This window comes from Myiozetetes cayanensis, unplaced genomic scaffold, assembly GCF_022539395.1.
Source record: "Myiozetetes cayanensis isolate MyiCay16 unplaced genomic scaffold, myiCay2020 scf26, whole genome shotgun sequence".
Taxonomy (NCBI): domain Eukaryota; kingdom Metazoa; phylum Chordata; class Aves; order Passeriformes; family Tyrannidae; genus Myiozetetes; species Myiozetetes cayanensis.
In genome coordinates, this window is record NW_026087477.1 from 3,758,470 (window position 1) to 3,779,687 (window position 21,218).

Here is a 21,218-nt window from a genome sequence, read left to right on the forward strand (position 1 = left end):
TAAGAGACCCCCGCGGCTCCGCCGGGCGCGCGCAGGCCCCGCCCCTCCCAAAAAGTATCCGCGGGCGTGACGTCATGGGAACGGCTCTTAAAGGGGCCGCTCGGGGCGGGGCTCCGGGCGGTGGGAGGAGCGAGAGCCCCGCCCGGGCCCTTCCCCCGCCCCGCCCCGCCCGTGGGAGTCCCACGGGGCAGCGAGGCTCTCCCGAACACAGCATTTCCCTCCCCCGAAACGCGGGTCCCTGCCCGGACAGGCACGGCACCGGTAATTCCACATCTGTCAGCCGTTTATAAGCCAGCAGCCGGTTCCTGGCTCCCGCTCGGCCCCGGGACACGCAGCCTCTCTCCCCACCATCCCGGCACTCCGGGGGTCTCACCCTGGTCTGCAGCAGCTCCCACAAGAGGCACCAGAGACCGGCTCCTGCTTATGTTGAAAGGGTTTATTTTTAAAAATAAAACGTTTCAGTCTGAGAGCATCTCCATTAAAAACCACAAGGGAGGGGAAAGTCAAGGGGCACCGGCTGCGCTCGGGCACTGCGGCGGTGCAGGATGCGGCGTCGGAGTCAGCCCTGGCTCCAGCCTGGGCGATTGGATTGTGGAGAGGTGCAGCAGTGCCAGGTGTGCCAGGTGTGCCAGCTCCTGGCCCTGCCCTGCAGCCAACACCGTGGTCTCAGAATCTTGGTCCCTCTGACTTCTGCAAAAAAGGCATTTCCAGCATCTAGAGATCACATGAGGCTGCAAACACGAGTGCACACGTTCACTGACTCACACTCTCACAATCCCAAGGCCCTGCAGTGCCCTGGGCTCCCCCCACACCATGTCTTGCTGAGCCCAGCCCTCTCCTCCATGGGGCTGAGCCAGGTCCTGCCAGCACAGCGATGAGCAGCAGCACTGGGTGCAGCACAGGCAGCTGCCCCCCACTCCTTGCTGAGGGATCCAGGGGTGTTGCAGGGGCACATGGTGGGAGCTGGGTGTGTGAGAGGTGACAGTGTCCACTCCCCGGTGCTGGAGCATCCGCCACCTTCCCTCTGCCCTGTGGCCTCGGGGCTCCCATGGGAACTGGCCAGGCTCCTCTCTAGAAACAGGGTCTTTATTTCCTTGCTCAGAAAAATAGATTAATTTCCAAAGTTAAAAAAGAGTTTAAAAAGAAGGAATGATGAAAGTGGAGGCTGGAATGTGTCTGGCAGTGTGGCTGTACATGAGATGGTGCGGACAGGGCCGTCAGTAGCTCTCCTCCTCCTCCCGGTAGTAGTGGTACCCAGGGGGGTCCCCGCCCAGGTCACCAGCAGCGTTGGCCACCTCGCCCTGGCTGCCCTGTGGGCAGTACTTGGGGTCATAGATCTGGCGGCCGAGGCCAAAGACCTGCCCGCTCTGGTTGGCGCCCTGGTTGGAGCCCATCTGCAGGGACATGGAGGAGTTGTCGCACTTCTCCGTCCCCATCTTGGCATCGTAGATGTGTCTCCTGGTGCCGGGAGCTGTCATGCCCACCTGGAAGGGAGAACAGGATGGAGCAGGGCTCAGCTGTGGTCCCCCCCACAGCCTCCCAGCCCGGCACAGGGGCTCACCTGGCTGGCACACTTGTTGGTGCCCATCTGCAGGCTGATGGTGGAGTGGTCCATGGGCGGCAGGATCTGGTTCTTGGGGTCGTAGAGGTGCCTCCGGGTGCCATAGGCTGTCATGCCGGACTGGCTGGCACACTTGTTCGTGCCCATCTGACAAAGGGGTCTGTGAGGAGCATGTGCTGCCCAAAACACGTGCCCCTTCTCCCCCTCCCCGTCACCCCCAGCCCAGGGGGCACAGCCAGAATTCCCCAACCCACCCCAGGCTCACGGCCACTGAGTGCCGGACACGGAGCCAGGATGGTCTCAGATCCCAAGAACACCTGAGGCACCTGGAGCCTCAGGTCCTTCCAGCTATGCTTGGAGCCATGACAGTGCTGAGGATTTGACAGATCTGGGCACCCCTCTCCCAGCCCCCCACCCCTGGGACTCCACAGGGCAACCCACCTGCAGCCCAATCACACACTGCCCAGCCTTCATCTTGGCCTCGTCAAAATTCCTCTGCTGCTTCTCCGAGTACTTCACGCCGATGTCCACTCCGCTCTGCAGCCCCTTTGTCTTGGCCTGCCAGGAGTGGTGGTGAGGAAGGACAAAGGCCCCAGTCCCCCTACCCTCTTCCTGGGCAGGGGGAGCCAAAGGGTCCCACGGGCACCACCCCAGGCTGGGGATCCCTGCAGGACTGTGCCCCTTCCCAAGCTGCTCATTCCCTGTGCTCACCATTCCCGCCAGTGCCAGCAGCGACACCTGCACCTGGGTCAGGTTCCCGCTCTCAAAAAGGTCGTTGGCTTCAAAGAGGTCCACGGGGTTCATGCCATAGCTGGCCATGGCCTTGATGAAGTTGGAGAGGTTCTCGAGCTACAGGGAGGGGGAGAGGGGTGAGCCACGGTGGGTGATGGTAGAGGGACAGCAGGTGGGTGCCAGTAGGCCTGCACTTACCTGGTGCCAGTTCTGAGCTGAGCGGTTGATCTTCCTCACCGAGTTGGGCTGCAGCTTGTTCATGAGCCTGGAGGAGGCAGGGGGATGTGGGGCTGCAGCAGGCAGAGCCCTGAGGGGCTGCAGAGCAAGGGTCCCTTTCAGGAAGATCCAGCCCAGGCCTCCCCCATGTGGAGCAATTCCTTGCCCAGGTCCCTCTTGGTCCTCAGGGCTCTCTCCAGACAGAGATCCTTTGGCGGTGACCTGGCAGGTCCCACTGGCGCCGATCCAGCCCACTCTTTCCACCCCAAAGGCTAGTGGGGGACCCCTGGAGGGCTGGTATTCCCCATCCCCACCCAATCCGGGACTCACTCGCAGAGGATCACCCCGTCCTTCAGCCCCTTCTGGAAATCAGGCCCGATCTGCTGCCCCGTGATGCTCTCGATCCATGTCCGCAGCTCGACCTCCTTCTGTGGGTCATACTTTTGGGCAAGCTGGAGGGGGTGGATGAGGGCAGCTCAGGCACAGCCCTGTGTGCACCCCAAATCCCCCATGAACAGTTCCCCCCTCCCCGGGATGGGGATGGGGACAGGAGCATGAGGATGATGCTGCCATCAGACACAGTAGCTTCTGAACCATTCCAAAAGGATGAGGAGGAACTGCCTGTGGGGGCCACGGGGAAGCTCCCCCTCCATGGGTCCATCCCTCCCTGTCTCCTGGAGCCTGCGGGAGCCCAGTTCCCATCCCCGGGGTCCGGGCCACGAGATACTCTCCCTTCCGGCAAAGCCCGACAGCCGCCGCAGATTCCTCGGTCACCGCGGCTATGCCAGGAATGTGGACGCCTCCTCCCAAATGGAGACCAGCTGCCAGGGCCGGCAGCATCTCCGCCAGCGTTGCCTCAGCCCTGGCCCATGAGGCAAGAGAAAGGCATCCCGACCTGGGGTGGGAAAAGCCTGGAAGCCCCAAGTGCTGTCCTGCCCCAGCCCCTCCCTCCAACGCTCAGCCAGCACCCAGAGGTGGCCTCAGGGCACCCACTGACCTCTTGCCCATCCCATCCCCTCCTGGTGCTGTCATGTGGTGGGGCCATGAGTCCCCAGGGATCCTGGACAAAGGGAGACACTGGGGTGGGCACAGTCCAGCCCCGCTGTGTGGTGGGGAGATGCTCTGGCCTCAAAGGAGAACTTGACCAGTCAGGACCTTGGGTCACACACCACGTGTGTCCTGGCCAGGGGATTCCACAGTCCCCCAGATGATTTTCTGGGGCATGGGCAGCTGGAGACAGTTCCTCTTCCCTTCTCATGGCCACTGTGAGCATTTCCCAGGGCACAGGAGCAGGCAGAGTGGACCAGCCCCAGAGAGATCCCACAACAGCCCACTTTGTAAGGGATTACGCAGACTGGGAGCGTGCCACTGGTTTTACTGGTTCCCAGTTGGTGATGTCACCTCCAGCAGACACACTGGGGCAGTCAGACTGGCTCATGTCTTGCTGAATCAACCCAAAGCACCAAGAGCACACGGCAGGGAGGCTCCGGCGCGTGTCACCCGCTCAGCGCCAGGGCAGCCCAGCCCCAGGCAGGCCAGGGCCCGTCCACTCCTTACAAAACATAAATCCTCTGCAAAGCTGGGTAAGCAGCCATAGCCACCACATCCCTGCAGCCACAACCTCGACCTCAGCAGCCACATGCCCACCACCACCTGGCTCTTCTTCTGCCTGCCCTGGCCCCATGGAGGCAGCTCCCATGTCCCCGGGCAGGACACAGCCACACAGGACACAGGCAACAAGCCCTGGGGTGACCACGGCTCAATCTCTGCTCACCCGGGGCCAGGCACAGCCCAGCACCTGGGCCACTGCCGGTGCCACCAACAGCCTGGGGCAGCTGTGTCCCCTGGCCCAGCAGGACTGCTGTGAGCTCTCGAGGAAGCAGGAGGGTGCTGGCAGCTGCCTGCACCCCGTGGCTCCCTCCTCGGGGTGCAAACAGACTGCTCAGAGGCTCCCGTTCCCCTTTCCCCTTCCGGCCCCAGGCAGAGTCACCGGGGTCATAGCCCCATTCCCAGCAAAGGCCGCGGAGCATCCCGCGGGGGATGAGCAGTTTCGGGGGAGCAGAAAGTGAAGCTCCGTAGAGCTGGTCCGGAGCCGCGGGGTTTGCCGGGAGCGGCGGGGCAACAGCGGCCACTGCACGGGAGAGGCGGCCGGTGCCGGGACCCCTCCCAGCCCCGGTCTCCCCAAGACACCTCCCGGGACCCTGCAGGCAGGCTCAGGGCACGCCGAGACCGGGAGCCCAGCCCGGGCATCCCCAGCGCTCAGGAGACCCCGGTACATCGGGACCCTCAGTTCCGCATTCTCTCGGGAATCCCCGGCTCTCCATCCTCCCGGGAGCCCCCAGCTTCTCCACTCTCCGTGCCCGGTGGCACTGGGCCCCCTCCGGCTCCGCATGCCGGGGGCGCACCAGGACCCAGTTCTCCAGAGCCCCGGGATAAAACCGGGACCCCCAGCGGCACCGGGATGCCCGGCTCTCCCAGAGCTCCGGGAGCACCGGCAGCCGCAGCGCCTGGTGGCCCCGGTACTCCCCGCCCCCGACTTGCCCCCATCTGGTTGTCCCGGTACCCCCCGGTCCCCGCCGCGGCTCACCCGGTTCTTGACTTCGGCGGAGAGGCCGTAGGACGGGCCCTTGTTGAACTGGGAGCTGCTCATGGCGGGGCGCGGAGCCGGTACCGGAGCGGGGCGCGGGCAGCGGGGCCGGTACCGGAGCGGGGCCGGGCGGGGCGGGGGCGGGGCCGGGCCCGGCCCTCCCGCGCTGATTGGACGGGGCCGAAATGCCCAAATAAGGGCAGGAGCGGCCGGATCGTGGTGTGGCCCCGAACCCCGACACTGGGACCCGGGGGGACCCCGGGAGAGCCGGGGGGCGCCGGGAGGCACCGGGAGGCCGGGGAAGCCCGGGGCCGGGGCTGGAACCGTCCCGGGCACACGGGCACACCCACGCACCCACCCATGGGCACACCCACGCACCCACGGGCACATCCACGCACCCGCGGGCACGCGCGTGTGCATCGCCGCACACACTCGCGTGCACCGGTGCGCGCACCCTGGCCCAGGACACGCGTTGTGCACACATACGCACCCCCGACCCACGGGTGCTCCCCTGCACACGCACAGTCAGTCACTCACGCACCTGCGTGCCCGCACCCACGGTCACGGGCACACGCGGGGCACACGTACGCGTTCCTCCGCCCCCGCATGCCCCGCGCCTCCAGCCACCCCACCCCACCCCTCCGCCACTCCCACTCCCCGATCTCCGACCCCTGCCCGTGTCCCCGCCGCGGTCGGCAGATGGCCCACGCGAGACGGACTGGACCGGCCCCGCGGGGGGTCCTGGGAAAAAGCGGAGTGTCTTCCCCACTCCGCGGGGCCGGCAGGCGGCCCGGGCAGCCCGTGGGCAGCACCCGGAGGGGGCCCGTCCCCTCCTGTCCCTCTCCGGGGTTTATTGGCCGCCTCTCCTGTTTTCCCGTTGTGGGGTCCCATTGCCCCGCGGGCGGGGGTGTCACGGGGGCGAGAGGCAGGGCAGTAACTCCAGGGGTCGGTCCCGGCACCGCCACCGAGCCCACGGAGGGGCAGAGTTGGGAGCATCCCAGAGCCCAGAGCACCCCACCCCATTCACCCCCACACCCGGGGCCGCCAGTGGGATGGGGCTTGTCCTCCCCGGACAGATGGACGCCCCCAAACAGGGTAAACCTCCCAGAGGGCGGGGGTCCCACAGGGGCCAGCACCTGTCCCGCAGAGTGGGACTCAGGCCCCCATCCCTCTGTAAGTCCTGGGCAGCAGCACTGAAAGCCCCCAAAGTCCCCAACGAGCCCACCACCCCCAGGAGTGCCAGGGTCCTCCTGCCCCTCCATGACCCTGCAGGGCAGCCAGGGTGCCCCTGCCCCCGACCTCGCGCCTGGGTGCGCGTTTGGCTTTTCCTGTTTCAGATCGGGCTGCGAAGCCGATGAGGAAACGAGGCGGCGTCACACGCGCCCTCCTGACACTGCGCCCCGCGAATGTGGCCGGCGCCCTGAGCAGCCGGCACGGCCGCCGGGCCAAACGAGGGGCTGAGGGCAGCGGCTCGGCCCCCGGGAACCATGTTCTCCCGGAAGAAACGGGAGCTGATTAAAACCCCCTCCATCTCCAAGAAGAGCCGGGCGGGAAGCCCCGTCCCGCAGACCCTGCCGGTGAGTGTCCCCTGCTATCTCTGGCAGGGCAGGGGCCATGGGACCGTGGGGGTTGTGGGGGCAACTGCACCCACAGAGCTGCTGGGAAGAGCCACAGGGTGGCAATGGGGACCTGGATACGTCCAGGAGGTCTGCGAGGAGGAGAAAGGAGACGAGGAAGGACCCAGCTCACTGGGCTGGGGGGACGTTTTGCCCCAGATGAAGGGGACAGAGCAGCCGCCGAGGGAGGCGGGAGGGTAGGAAGGGACAGGAAGGAAATATGGGGCTGTGTCCGAGGATTTGGGGAGGGCAGAGAAACTCCCAAACCTCCCTGGGGACTGAGGCGGCAGCGGGGGGAACACCGGGCTCAGGCAGCTCAGCTCGGCCATGTATTTATTTATTTATTGACGTGCGGACCCCTCCGGTGCCGGAGGAGCCGGGAGGAAGCGCCTCACCCCCGTGGGGCCGGACGGCGGCCGGGGCTCCCCGTGGCACCCCACACCGCCCGCCCCGCGCCTGCGCCCCACCCCGGTGCGTGGGGCCACACAGGGCTGGCACGATGCGGCCGTCGGGGCTCCGGAGCCCACCCGCGGCTCCTTAGCAGGGGGCACCCACCCCCATCCCCGTCCCGACCCCCCCGGAGAGGGTCCTATGGGTGGCGGCCGGCGGGATGCTCGGCCGGGCCGCGGGCAGGAACAGCTACAGCCCCTGGGCGGCGGCGGGCAGAGCCCACCCGCCCCAGCGCTCCCTGGACTCGCTGCCCTGCGCGCCCGCCGTGCGACTGACGGTACGGCCGGGGGGCACCCCGGGGCGCCGGGGGGAGGGCCGGGGGGTACCGGGGCCGCTGCACCCCGGGGGGAACGGGGACAGGGCGGGGCTGGCCCCAGGCGTTTTGGGTGGGGCCCTTTGGGTGCTCTTGCAGCCCCGTGGTGGTCTGGCCCCTGCGCGGGGCTGAGCTCCCCGTCTGAGCTCCCTCGCCCACAGAAGCCTCGTGCTCTCGGCGCTCCGTGTCTGCCAAGGACGCTTCCGGCAGCGCCCGGCCGGGGATGCTGAGACCCCACACACTCGTGTCACACCTGGGTGCCTGGGGGTCACTGATGGGAGCTGCTGAGTGGGCTGGGGGGTCTGCAGGGTCCCCTCCCCATGCTCACAGACACACCTTGCTGGGTGTGTGATCCCCAAGCCATGCAGGGCCCTGGACAGTGCTGGTACCAGCCCCTCCCTCGGGGCAATATTGCCCCTAGAAACTGGGGGCTTCCTCCATCTGTAAAATCCTTGCCAAACCCCCAGCAATGGCCTGGGAGGTGTCCCCGTCCCTTCCCCCTCCCCCAGCATGGGACCAGCTGAAAAAGAGGAAGGGACGTGTGGGCTGGCTCCTGCTGCTGTTTGGCTGTGCTGGGGTCCCCAGCCCCCTGGGATGGGCAGTCCCAGCACGGTGGTTGCTGGGGTTGACAAGCAGTGTCACCCACACGGTCACTGTGTGCCCCCATGATGAACACAGAGCCACAGGGACTGGTGGGGGCTGGCCAGGCAAGTGCCCAGCCCCTGCCTGCTCTGTCTTTGCCCTGTGGGATCCCAAGACAGTCTCTAAGGTCTCCAAAGGGGATACCTAACTGGGGAAACTGAGGCACGGTGCAGCTACAGGGTCTGACACCAACCCCTCAAGACACCGCCCCCCCCCATGCTGCTGGCATGGCCAGTCCTGGGTGCTGCCCTCTCCCTGACCAAGCCGGGGTCTCCACCCTGCTGGCTGTGCCCTCACACTCATCCCTGCCCCCAGGACCTGTCCCGCAGGGATTGCCTGGAGGCACCGGGCTCCAGCCTGGGGGACCTGCCCGCTCAGCACCCTGCCAAGCTCAGCACCAGCCCCAGCACCGTGGGCACCCTGAAGCGCCCCACCAGCCTCAGCCGCCATGCCAGCGCCGCCAGCTTCCCCCTGCCCGCGGCCCCCCGCGCCATGGCCAAGGGCCACAAGACCCCCACATCCTACAGCCCCATGGAGGGCGGGGAGAGTCCCTTCATCGACCCCGAGGACATCTCCCAGCTGCTGGCGGACGTCGCCCGCTTCGCCGACGCCCTGGAGAAGCTGCGGGACGTGGTGCTGCGCGATGGTGAGTCTGGCACTGCTGCCACCTTGGGGTGCCCACCCGGTGCCAAACACCCGTGTCACAGCGCTGCAGGGCACTCCAGGGACAGACACCCCCGTGGGTGGAGGTTCTCTGCTTGGGCTCGAGGCCACCAGGACCCGCAGGGGGCCGTGAAGCCACGGGCAGAGGTGGTGGGTGGGTGGTGGGTGAGTGGCTGCTGGAGCTCGGGGCCAGGATAACGCGGCTTCCTGCCGCGAGCTATTTTCATCCGCCCGTTTTCCTGTTTACAGTGCAGCGGTGCCAGCCGCCTGCCAGGGCCCCCCGAGCCCTGCAGGGTGCTGGGCATGGCCCCCCAGGCCCCCAGCCCACCAGGGTGGCTGTCAGGATGGGGCTGGGTGGTCTGCAGGCCCACAAGTGCCTGTCGCTGCCCGAGGGGCCACAGGAGATGCATCGATCTCATGGACTAGGGGGCACATGACACCCTGTTCTCAGCCCTGGTTTTGCAGAAACTCCTTCCCGACCCCAAGCTGTGGGCTGGGTTGGGCAGGGAGCTTCGCCTGGCTGGGCAGTGAGTGCCAGTCCCCCATCCCAGCACCTCTGTGCACAAGGCTCCTCACCTCCTAACCAGGCTGCCAGTGCCCAGCCCTGCCCCGTGCTGACCAGGTCAGACCCCCAGGCTGGCAGCTGGAGGGCATGGAGGGGACAGTCCTGGGGAAGGACTGCGGGGTGCAGCAAGCCCGGCTGGCACGATGGCAGCACAGACCTGCTGCGTCCCTGCCTGGCTGGGAGCGTCCATCCGGGAGGAGGGAGGGAAGGAAACGCGGAGGAAATTCCCAAACTGCTTTCAAGGGAAAAAGTTACTACTGTGGAAAAAATGCCTCAAAGGTTGGGCTTCCCCCCCGGCCACCACGGGGCTGGGCAGGAGACACACGGCCACACGGCTCCTTGGGCTGTGGGGAGGTGCTGGACGGGCCATGCCAGGCTCGGGAATCCCCAAGGCCAAGGGGATGGGCTGCGTGGTCTGGGAGATGGCAGGACCCTGCCTGGCATGTGGCTGGGAGGTAAACGGGACAGGCACATGGGACAGGAACACAGAACAGGGATGCAGGGTAGGGACATGGGGCAGGGACATGGAACAGGGACACAGGGCTCAGCCCCCACTCTCTTGCAGACCCCAAGGAGCCCCAGCGGCCTCTGGCCCACGAGTGCTTGGGCGAAACCCTGCGCATCCTGCGCCAGGTCATCAACAAGTACCCACTGCTCAACACCCTGGAGACCCTGACAGCTGCTGGGACCCTCATCTCCAAAGTCAAGGGTGAGACAGTGGGGCTGGAAGCTCTATCCCACTCCCCTCCTGTCTTGTGTCTGGGTGCAGGGCTGGGGAGCTCATGGAGGGTTTACCAGGAGTGGAGCTGCCCCATGGGCTGGCAGAGAGAGCAAAAGCATCAGCTGCCTCTTGCCGTGGTTCAGCTTTAAGGACGATGTAGTGTCAGAAATGACAGATCCTGCCTGGGGGTTTCCAGGCACGGCCACAGGAAAAACACTGAAATAATTAGATCCTGCTCCTGGCAGCCCCTCATGTTTACAGAGCGGGGTCTGGGAGGCCGGGTCCTGGCTGGGCACCACCTCCCTCTGCTGTCATCCACGGGGAGGGGGTGACTGCACCCACCACAGGCACAGCACAACCTTCTGCGTCAGCTTCCTGGACACCAACAGCGACCGTGGGGGACAGGAAGCCTCTCGGGGTGGCGAGAGCGCTGCCAGGGGCTGGGCCCACGTGGGGACGGGAGGGAGTGCACTGGAGGCAGACCCCAGCCCCTCACTACAACAGGGGGCTGGGTTCCCCCGAGGAGCAGACCCGGGGTCTGCCCAGGAGCCCTGGCTGCTGCTCACCCGTGCCGTGGGCGTCTGCCGAGCTCTGTCTGCGCCGGTTCCCTCTCCCACCGGCGGTTCCTCTTTTGGCCATGGGCAAGAGCCCTCCCGGAGTCCATCCTGCTCAGAGCAGGGTCTGGAGGAGCCACGAGGCAGGGAAGGCAGTGGAACAGGTCCAGCAGTGCTTTTCCAGCAGCCCTGAGTAATGGGAATAAACAGAAACATGAGCCAAGAGATGCTGGCAGGGAAGTCAGTCCTGGGAGAAAGCGGGGGGACACTGTACTGTGCTGGAGAAATCCATCATCCATAGGGGTGATCCTCCCCACTGCTCCCCCAACTCACACCAGCCCCCACCCCAGCCCCACAGCTCCCCTGATACCGCCATGAGCCAGCAGGTCCTTCTCCTGCTGAGACCAGGGCAGGTGCTCAGTGACAGGGCTCCCACATTTCCCCTTCTCCAGGGTTCCACTATGAATCCAACAACGAGGCGGACAAGCGGGAGTTCGAGAAGGCTGTGGAGACCATCGCTGTGTCCTTCAGCAGCACGTAAGGGATTTTGGGCAGCTGCCTCCGCAGACGGTCCGTGGGTGCTGCTGAGTGGCAGCCCGTGCCATGGCCCTGTGCTGAGCCCGGCTGTGCTCCTCTCCCCACAGGGTGTCCGAGTTCCTCATGGGGGAGGTGGACAGCAGCACCCTCCTCTCCATCCCACCCAGTGACCAGAACCAGGTGAGCCGTGGGGCTCTGGCTGCTCCCCTCAGCTCTCGTGTGAGCCCAGAGCAGGGCGTTTCTCCAGAGACATTCCCGGAGCTCCCGGGCACAGCCTGGGCACAGCCAACTTCCAGCAACAGCTGAAGGGCTCCGGCAGCTCCAGGTTCCAACCTCCCCTCCATCTGCTTGGCTGACCAGTCCCTTTTCTTTCCAAATCCTCAAAGAGTATGGAGAGCCTCTACGGGGGGATCCCTGGGCCTGGAGGAGACGCCGTGCCTGTGGGCGTGGAGAGCTACCACACGGGTAAGCAGGACGAGGGTGGGTGCAGGGTTTGGGGTGGGGGTGCCTGGCTGAGCAGGTGCCTTCCCCGTCATCGCTGTGATCCTGAGCCACACGTGGCTCCTGGGCTGGGAAAAGGCGGCAGAGCTGTGGCACCGGGGTCAGCAGGACTGGCACAGCACGGGGCCGGCTCGGAGATGGGAAGGTTTGTGCTGGAAGCTCACGGAGTCTCCCATTTCAGCCCGTCCTCCGGCCGAGGAAGTGGATGTGATGCTGCAGCGCTGTGAGGGGGGGGTGGATGCTGCACTCCAGTACGCCAAAACCATCTCCAAGTACATGAAGGACCTGATCGGATACCTGGAGAAAAGGACCACGCTGGGTGAGCAGGAGGATGGTGGGTGGGTCCCTCCGGAGCAGGGCGGAGCCCTGGGACAGGTCAAGAGTCTGGGGGGAGACCAACACTGCCAGGGAAGTGGGAACCTCACTCTTCAAGTTCCTGATTTATTTTTCAAAAGAAGATCGGGTTTCACCAGGGAAATCCCAGTGTCTTGTGTGTCTTTTCACTTCCAACCTTTTTCTTCCAGAGATGGAGTTTGCTAAAGGGCTCCAGAAAATGGCAAACAGCTGCAAGCAAACCATGAGCCAGGAGGTAAGTCCCCATGTCCCTTAAAGCCCCCAGCACCAGGCTGGATTGAGAGTCATCAGCCCTGGAGAGCCCGTCCCACATGCCCCAGCTCCAGAGCCCAGGAGAACATGCAGGCAGCTCTCCAGAGCTCTGCCTGGAAAAATTCAGGATGGGGCTTTTACCAGCAGCCACCAGCCTCACCACCCCTCTGGCTCTTCCTCCCCTGAGGATGTGACTCCTTGGGCTTGCACCAGGTGCTGGGGCTCAGGGCGACGTTTTCCCATTTCCCAGACCAACATGCCTTTCCTGTCCATCTACCTGCTGGCCCTGGAGCAGGACATGGAGCATGGGACATCAGTTCTTCAGGCAGCCAACACCCTGCAGCACCAAACCTTCCTCCAGGTGAGGGGACAAAGGGTCCTCCCCGGGGCTGGTGGCCCTGGCGTCGCAGAGGTGGCTCTTCCTTAGCTCAGTCCAGAGGGAACCTGCATCTGGCACTTCCCAGGCTGCAGATTTTCATCCCTGGCACAAACCAGTGACCTGGCCACGCTGGGAGCAATAGTGACCAGCACAGGGCACTTCTCCTTGCAAAGCCTTAGCAAGGGCAGAGCAGAGCACTCAGCTCAGGGCGTCACGGGGCTGTTCCTCCCTCCCCATCCAGCCGCTGATGGTGAGACGCCTCGAGCACGAGAAGCGGAGGAAGGAGATCAAAGAGCAGTGGCACCGGGCACAGAGGAAACTGGTGAGCGACTGGGTTTGTGTCCCCAGTCCCAGTCTGGAGCACCCCACAACACGTCCCCCTCTAGGGATGCTGGGCCCCCTGCCCCTCTCTGGGTGCTTGGGTGCCTCTGCTGTGCTGGGGGACCCCGGGGAGCCCGTGGGGGCTGGTGACTCCCTGGCTGGGTTCCATCCTCACCTGGGCCACGGCTCTCCCTGGCAGCAAGAGGCCGAGGGGAACCTGCGCAAGGCCAAGCAGACGTACATGCAGCGCAGCGAGGAGCACGACAAGGCCAAGTACGTGGCAGTGAAGGCGGAGGAGGAGCAGCAGAACACGAGCAGCAGCATCACCACCAAAACCCTGGACAAGAAGAGGCGGCTGGAAGAGGAAGCCAAGAACAAGGTAAGGTGACAGCTCTGGAGGCACCTCCTTGCTGTCCTGCTGTCCCTGCACAGGAGCAGCCCTGAGCCACGTGGAGTGAACTGAGCTCCCCCGGGTCCTTGAGTGTGGCGTGGGAATGCCTGGAGGAATGGGGTCCAAGGGGCTGCTCTCCGTGTTCTCCTCACCTCTGAGCTGTCCTTGTCTCTCGCTCTCCCCACTCCCAGGCAGAAGAGGCCATGGCCACGTATCGCACCTGCGTGGCCGACGCCAACACGCAGAAGCAGGAGCTGGAGGACACCAAGGTGAACTCCCTGCGGCAGATCCACGAGGTGATCAAACAGAGCGACCAGGTCATCAAGTCGGTGAGTGGGGCTGGACTGGGGTGTCCCCAGGGCAGGAGGTGAACGTGCTCTGCTCTGGAGGGTTCGGAGTGGCCTCCCAGCAGAGCCATCGGGGGCCCAGGTGGGTGCAGAGCTCTGCTCTCCCTCATGCTCAGAAAAACCAAGGCCCAAGGCTGCAGAACAAGCGCTGCTCCATGCTTCCGATTTCCCACCTAACCTGGAGCCCTGGTTCCTCTGCTCCCGATTTCCCACCTAACCTGGAGCCCTGGTTCCTCTGCTCCCGATTTCCCACCTAACCTGGAGCCCTGGTTCCTCTGCTCCAAATTGCCCACCTAACTGGGAGCGCCTTTCCCCTCTCCTCCTGTGCCTCAGCCCACAGGGCTCACGCCAGTCTCTGTCCACGTCGCTTTTAGGCCACCATCTCCTTCTACCAGACCATGCACATGCAGACGGCGCCGCTGCCCGTGAACTTCCAGACGCTGTGCGAGAGCAGCAAGCTGTACGACCCGGGCCAGCAGTACGCGTCCCACGTGCGGCAGCTGCAGCGCGGGGACGAGCCCGACGTCCAGTACGACTTCGAGCCCTACGTGTCCCACAACGCCTGGTGAGGGGGGACAGGGCACCCGTTCCCTTCAGAGGTCACCTCCTGCTCCTGTGGCTGCCCATGCGCTCCTGCAGGAGCCAGGGTGCTTTCAGCATTCCTGCCGGGAGTGCTGGAGTTGGACCCGCTTGGAATTCCCCTCCCGTGCTTCGGTAGATGAGGCGGGCTGTCGAGTATTTAAGAGAGAGCTCTGCATCCCAAGACCGGTGGATAGCAGCCGTGGATGAGGTTTCCAAGTGTCCTTCCTTCCTTCCTTCCTTCCTTCCCATCCATGTTCCCTCTTCCCCTCCAGGTCCCCCTTTTCTCGGACACGGAAGGGCAGCTTTGGCACCAGCGAGTTCTCCACGAGTGCCGAGGGGCCCTTGGCCTGCTCTGAGGGGGGGGCAGGAGCCAAGGAGCCCCCGAGTGGGGCAGAAGCGGCCGAGCGGAGAGGTGAGCCTGGGAGCAGTGGGACGGGCTGGGAGCCTCCCAGCCTGAATCCCCTGAAGGACACTGAATCAGATCTATGGTGCTTTGCTCCCTGACAGACCATTATCCATCTTCCCCATCCCCTTTTCCTTGCTGGGTGTCACTGGAGGCACCAAACCCCACCAGCCCCTTCATCAGCAGCTTCCCCCAGTCATCCCAGTTTCTCCCAGCATCCACGCTGTTGTCCCACTGTTCCCTCCCCAACACAGACAGCAATCCCAATGGACCGTGTGTTCTCTCTGCAGGTGGGAGGGGACACCAGGTCCATAAATCCTGGCCAACCTCCGTTGCTGAAGCTGAAAGCAGCCTGGATTCCAATGCAGGTAGATACAAGAACAGCTCAGGAGCCCCTCCCAGTACAGCCAGTCTAAACCCAGAGCACCCCAGTTAGGCTGGACCAACCCTTGTTTACCTGCCCTGTGAGAACACTGTTGGTAAATGGCTGTGCTGATCCCAGTCTCTGATGGGATGGGATGAGTTTTCAGAAGAGAAACAGCTTTGCCAGTAATTCACCAGTCTGTGGGTTCTCCTTGGCAGGTGAATTCAGCCACAAGCTGCAGCGGCTCTCGTCCAACGGCACCGTGTCCTCCAGTGAGGAGCTGGAGGAGAAGGACGAGACCACCACCCCCTTTGAGCAGAGTAGGTGACAGTGTGGGAGGTGACAGTGCTGCTGCCACACCACTCCCCCCTGCAGGACTCCCTGAGGGCCACTTTTCCCAAATCCAGTAATTCTGGAGGCAAACCCAGCAATTGCTGGGGATTCCTGACAGTGTTCCTGGTAATGTGCTGCCTTTCCCAAGGGTGAGCCCTGCTCAGACCAGGGGCAGTGACCGTCCTGCTCAGGCTGTGCCTGACCTCACATTTCCTTTTGCTCTGCCCTCAGGCATCAATGGGATCACCCCGGAGCTGGCGGCTCCCACGGGGCCCTTCCGGAATGTTGGCTTGTCCAAGGCTGCCCAGACCCACCGGCTGAGGAAGCTCCGTGCCCCTTCCAAGTGTCGGGAGTGCAACAGCTACGTGTACTTCCAGGGAGCTGAGTGTGAGGAGGTGAGCTGGGAGAAGTGGGAAGAGAGCTGGGGGTGTTCAGGAGGCCATTCCTCCGTGGGGAGGGTTCCAGGTGCTTTCCATTGGTCCTGCAGTGTCTCCAGAGCATTTTTCCTGTCTCCTGGCATGCTCTGAGTGATGCCTAGCTGTTTCTCTGTAGCTGCCCTCCCATTTCCACCTCTTCCCCTCTCTCTTCTAGTGCTACCTGGCCTGCCACAAGAAGTGCCTGGAGACCTTGGCCATCCAGTGTGGGCACAAGAAGCTCCAAGGGAAGCTGCAGCTCTTCGGGCAGGACTTCACAAAGGCGTCCCAGGGCAGCCCGGACGGGATCCCCTTCATCGTCAAGAAGTGCATTTCCGAGATCGAGAAGCGGGCTCTGAAAACCAAGGTGAGTCGCACTCTCCTCTCTCCTCCTCTTCCTCAGCTGGCTCAGCCCTTGGAAGGATCATCTGGAAAACCAACAAGCTCAGTTTCAGATTCCTGCAGGGCAGGGAGCCAGGGAGTTCATTCCAGGGATGAACTTGTCCCAGATACCCCAAACTCTGCTCATGGGAGCTCAGCTCTCCTGCCTCCTGCTCTCCTGTGAAGCAGGAGATGACTGAGCTGGAAAAGAGATATCCCAGAATGACTTCCTGGAGGGATTTCCCACCCTGAAAGGAGAGGGTGGGAGCACACAGCTCAGTGTCCCATGCAAACATGAAGAGGAACATCTCCCCTCCCCTCAGCTCCACTTTTCTCTCTTTCACAGGGCATTTATCGAGTTAATGGTGTCAAGACCCGCGTGGAGAAGCTCTGCCAGGCCTTTGAGAATGGGAAGGAGCTGGTGGAGCTGTCCCAGGCCTCCCCCCACGACATCAGCAATGTCCTAAAGCTCTACCTGAGACAGGTAAGGTGCTGGTGGTACCCCCTGTGGTGGGAGGGAGGGGAGGTGGCCAGAGGAACCAACCTGGCAGGAGGAATTCTGCACAAGGCAGGCTCCATAGGCAGGTGGGTGGGTGCAGAGGGGCCCCTCCCAGCAGGGTGAGGTTGGCTGTGGAGATGGGGCCACAGTGACCCCCCCGCTCAGCCCTCAGTGCGTCACAGCGGTCACAGCCGCGACTGCAGCACCGAGCCCTCCGCCCCTCCCAAATGGGGAACTGGGTACCCACAAAGGGGAAGGGACCCAGCAAAGGTCACCCTGCACAGGCTGAGTCACATCCCCTTGGGGTGGGCTCTGCCCCTCGGGTCACCCTGGGCTGGGCTCAGTGGGGTCTCTGCCCCTGGGGTCCCCCACGGCACTGCTGCCCCAGGCACCCCCTCCCTGCACCCCAACTGTCAGTGCAAACAGCATCACCCACATCCTCCAGCACTCACCACAAGGCAGGAGGAGCGGAAGCTGCTTCTCCCTCACAGGCAGCCGGGGATTAACTCTTTTCGTGCTGCCTTTCTCAGCTGTGACCTCTCTGTGTTACATCACGGGGGAGGGGGTCGTGTCTCTGGGCTCCTCCACACCAGGAGCGAAGGTTCTGAGATGCTTCTGTGGTTTCTCCAAAGAAAAGTGGAGTGGAACAAGAGGGGGAACTCAGCCCCGAGCCCCGAGCCGACCCCTCACTGCAGATAAATGGGTTAAAGTCCCTCTGTAAAGGGCTGGCTGGAGGGAACCTCCTCTGCTTCGAGGCAGCCTGTCCCCAAAACATCCGTTTAAACCACTCTGAAAACATCACCAGCCATGTGGAACACCCAGCAGTCAACACCAGCTCTGGCTGCTTCACACGAACTTCAAAGCAGAGTTTCCCCTGCCACAGCCACAGCCCCACCTTCACCCTGGGCTGTGCCCTTCGCATCCTGTGCCCTTCACATCCTGCCTTTCCCACCCAGAACAACCCATCCCTGTCCTCTTCCCACCCACATTCTGTCCGCTGGGGGACCTGCTGCTGAGCCCACCTCACCCAGAGCTTATCCAAGTAAAAAAAGGGAATCACTGCACCTCAACCCAGCAAGGAGCACCCACAGGTGGATCAAAGGCTGGGTTTGGCTTGAACTTCACAAGTGCTGCTTGGCCAGGACTAGCGAGGCTGGATTGACAGCTCCAGGAGATGGATAAATAAACATCACCTGTGGGTAGAGGGTTTGCAGCACTGGGAGTCACAGGCTCATGGAATCCTGGAATGGAAGGGATGTTAAAGCTCCTCTCGTTCCACCCCCTGCCCGTGGGGGCACTTCCAGGGGTGTTTCCTCACTGAAAGGCCCCAGGTGTCCCCAGCTCAGGACAGCTCCAGGTCTGGTGGAGGTGGGAGCTCCTCCCAGCACTGGGACCGTGTCCCCTCTTGTCTCTGCAGCTGCCGGAGCCCCTGATGCCGTTCCGGCTGTACAACCAGCTGATGGGGCTGGCCAAGGAGAGCCTGCAGGGGGACGCCAAGGGCCGGGGCGGGAAGGGCGGCCCCGAGCTGGTGGACAGAGGAGCCGACACTGACCGGGTGGTGCTGAGCCTGGTGCTGAAGCTGAGGGAGCTGCTGAAGGAGCTTCCCTGCGAGAACATGGCCACGCTCCAGTACCTCCTGCAGCACCTGAGGAGGTGAGAGGGGCAGGGCCAGAGCCCCTGTGGGTGCTGGGAACCTTCCCTTTCTTCCCTGGGGCAGGGAGGTGAGTGCAGCCTCCCGGAGCAGGGAGGAAGGTTCACAGCTGCAGCTGCTTCTCTCCCTCTGATGAGGCTCGTGCTCCAGCCCAGCACTTCCCCCAGCCCTTCCCAGCCACCCTTCTCACTCGTGCTATCACAAGTTCCTCCTCCTCTGCAGGATCATGGAAGTGGAACAGGACAACAAGATGACCTCAGGCAACCTGGGCATCGTCTTTGGGCCAACACTGATGCGCCCCAGGCCCACGGACGCCACGATTTCCTTGTCCTCACTGGTGGATTATCCCCACCAAGCTCGTATCATCGAGGCCCTCATCATCTTCTACCCCACCATCTTTGAGCACAAGGAGGTGGCGGCGCTGGCCGAGCCCGGCAGGCGCGGCTCAGGCACCGCAGAGGAGGTGGGAATGTCCAGGGAGGGGACATTCCATGATGTTCCCTGGAGCCAAGTCCCAGGGAATGAGAACTCCTCTCCTCCGTGCCCTCACCACCATCCCTCTCCCTCCCAGGCCCACGCAGGCTCCCAGCCCACGGCTGCCCCCAGCACTGCCCCCTACCCGGCCCTGCCTTCGGAGAAGGGGAATTTGGCTTTCAGTGCCGACTCGCTCGCAGGTCAGTGAAGGGCACTGGGGGCTCCTGGTGGGTGCAGGTCCCCTGGGAGGCACAGGGGGCACACAGACCCTTCCCCTGCCCCGGGGACCCCGGCTTTGCTGCACGAAGCTCCTGCCAGTGCCGGTGCTGGGCGGGAGCGTGGACGGGGCTCCTCCATCCCACAGAGTCCGGCGACCGCTCCGTGGACTCCGACTCGGAGCTGGAGGACGGGGGGGAGCCACAGGCACAGCTGAGCAAGCAGGGCAGCGAGACCAGCACGGACGACGCTCCGTTCTGCGACGAGGGGAGCGAGGGGCCGCGGAGCCGGAGCTGCAGTGCGGGCCAGTCGGACACGGAGGGCTCCGGGCCCCGCTGCTGCAGCCCCGGGGACGAGCAGAGCGACGCGGAGGAGCCCCCCGAGAGCCGCGGCCCCGCTGCCCCAGGGGACACCGCGAACCAGCCCGGCACCCCCGTGGGTGCCAGGGGCCACCGGCTCATCTGAGCCACCAGACTGAACCACGGCTGGGATGGGCAAAGGGAAAACCCCAGAGACTGCCCAGACACAGAAACCTGGGGTGTGGAGGGGTGGGAGGGATGCTCAGAGCTGCAGTGGCCAGGGGGTTTTGGTGTGTCAGCTGCAGGCGAGTCCTGGCTGGTTCCTGGCTGGAGCTCTCACACAAAACCCCCGAGCCCCCCAGCTCCTGGCAGGGCCATGGGGGCACAGCCTGCCAGGACCTGGCTCAGCCCGGCAGCCGTGAGGCACCTGCTCTGGCAGACAAGGGCAGACCCTCCTTGTGTGCTTGTTCAGGACTGGGAAGGAACCCAGGGCTGTGGCTGTGCCAGGTGTTTTATTTTTGCTGTGCTCTGGAGTCCCTGAATGCTGCACCTGTGCTGCAGAGATGGAGGTCAGATGAGTCAAAGGACCGGCTCGTCCTTGATGGCTGAGGCTGGAAGGGAGCCTGGAGCCCAGGATGGATTTCCTGCCCCAAAGCCACCAGGGCTCCCCTGTTACAGCTGACGGCATCTGCATCGCTGCTTGGACCGACGGGCATTTGGATCAATGGGCATTTGGATCAATGGGCATTTGGATCAATGGGCATTTCTCTCCTTGGCAGGAGCCCTGCCAAGAGCAGCCCCAGGCTGTGGTCGGGCTCAGTGGCAGGTTGGCCTGGCTGCAGGGTCCTGAGCACTGCTGAGCTCTCAGGGCTTGGTTTGACAGTCATTTGGTCTCCAAAGAGCTGCGCTGCACATCCAGGACTAACCCTCTGCTCTTGGAGCTGGGCATGGAGCAGTCCCTGTGGACAGATGATGCTCCCTCCTCAGGGCCACAACATCCCAAATCCATCCCCAGCCCTGGCCAGTATAACCTTGAGCTTACTTTTCTGTAAAGAGATGAATCAACCCTTCAACACGACTCCACTACCTCTGCTGGCAAAGGGACTAAAGCCAAAGTGGGTATTTTTTTGAAGCTACGAGACTTTTCTGCACTGAGGCACAGAGAGACAAGTCGATTTTTAGCTTGGAATGAGCTGAGAGCCATTTCCTCCCGTGGCCCTGCCTGGGGGACACAGGCTGGGTGGTGCTGGGGCGTCTCAGCACCTCAGTACTGCGGGGTGATGGACGGGAGGCCTGAGCCCCTCAGGGCCGATGGAGACGAGCTCGGCAAAGGTACAGAACCCCAGGGGAGCTCACAGGGTTTGGAACTGAGCCAGGGAAGAGCTGGAGACCCCTCGAGAGCTGTGGCTGCCCTGCAGCTTTCCCACAGGAGGGCTGGGATTCTCCAGCAGGCCATCCCAGGGCAGCAGGGGGGCTGGCGGTACCGTGTGTGTGTGCGAGGGTGGGTGAGGATGAGTGTGAGTGAGGGAAGGGCGAAGGCTGTGCTTGAGCTCCCCCCTGGCTGTGTCCCTCCGGTGTTTGTCCTGCTGCTGCTCGGCGCTGCGTCCCGTCCTCGCTGCCTTCACACGGACAGGCTTCCCAAAAACGAATAAAATCCGTGTGTTCAACCCGTGTCTGTCCTGGACAGCAGAGTTGCAGGCTCTGCCGGCTGTGGGAGGCCAAGCACTGCAAACACAAATGTTCTGGCAGGAAAAGTGATGTTTAAAACCCCTCAGAGACCTGGGATGGATTGGAATGAGCGTGACTGGGGGTGGTGAGCGACTCTCCATCACGGGATCCAAACACCAGGGCCCCAGACCAGGGCCAGAGGGCAGGAGATCAGGGAAGGAACAAGCCAAGTC

General features: G+C 63.7%; 2 protein-coding genes across 2 annotated transcripts; one reads left to right on the forward strand and one right to left on the reverse strand.

Moving 5' to 3' along the window:
• Positions 1–468: 468 nt before the first annotated feature.
• CNN2 (calponin 2) lies at positions 469–5,223 on the reverse strand. The gene is made up of 7 exons (XM_050321121.1): positions 5,097–5,223; positions 2,840–2,961; positions 2,492–2,558; positions 2,273–2,410; positions 2,003–2,119; positions 1,562–1,708; positions 469–1,484 (listed from the first exon to the last, which is right to left on the reverse strand). The coding sequence occupies exons 1-7, from the start codon at positions 5,157–5,159 to the stop codon at positions 1,218–1,220; spliced, it is 921 nt and encodes a 306-aa protein (XP_050177078.1). The 5' UTR covers positions 5,160–5,223; the 3' UTR covers positions 469–1,217.
• A 1,310-nt stretch (positions 5,224–6,533) lies between these two features.
• Positions 6,534–19,551, forward strand: ARHGAP45 (Rho GTPase activating protein 45). Its single transcript, XM_050321007.1, has 23 exons — positions 6,534–6,673; positions 8,433–8,763; positions 9,911–10,054; positions 11,073–11,157; positions 11,265–11,337; positions 11,544–11,622; positions 11,840–11,977; positions 12,183–12,247; positions 12,515–12,625; positions 12,885–12,965; positions 13,164–13,343; positions 13,547–13,684; positions 14,077–14,267; positions 14,557–14,696; positions 14,978–15,055; positions 15,270–15,371; positions 15,616–15,779; positions 15,976–16,164; positions 16,525–16,662; positions 18,095–18,330; positions 18,551–18,791; positions 18,900–19,002; positions 19,167–19,551. Exons 1-23 carry the CDS (start codon positions 6,584–6,586, stop codon positions 19,481–19,483), a joined length of 3,414 nt encoding a protein of 1,137 aa, XP_050176964.1. The 5' UTR covers positions 6,534–6,583; the 3' UTR covers positions 19,484–19,551.
• The last annotated feature ends 1,667 nt before the right edge of the window (positions 19,552–21,218 follow it).

Coding starts and splice junctions, on each gene's coding strand:
- CNN2 (XM_050321121.1), bottom strand. CDS start 5,159: ATGAGCAGCTCCCAGTTCAACAAGGGCCCGTCCTACGGCCTCTCCGCC. Junction 2,411..2,491: donor CAGCTCAGAACTGGCACCAG/GTAAGTGCAGGC, acceptor CCCTCCCTGTAG/CTCGAGAACCTCTCCAACTT. Junction 1,485..1,561: donor CCAACAAGTGTGCCAGCCAG/GTGAGCCCCTGT, acceptor TCTCCCTTCCAG/GTGGGCATGACAGCTCCCGG.
- ARHGAP45 (XM_050321007.1), top strand. CDS start 6,584: ATGTTCTCCCGGAAGAAACGGGAGCTGATTAAAACCCCCTCCATCTCC. Junction 8,764..9,910: donor GGACGTGGTGCTGCGCGATG/GTGAGTCTGGCA, acceptor ACTCTCTTGCAG/ACCCCAAGGAGCCCCAGCGG. Junction 11,158..11,264: donor GCTGTGTCCTTCAGCAGCAC/GTAAGGGATTTT, acceptor CTCTCCCCACAG/GGTGTCCGAGTTCCTCATGG.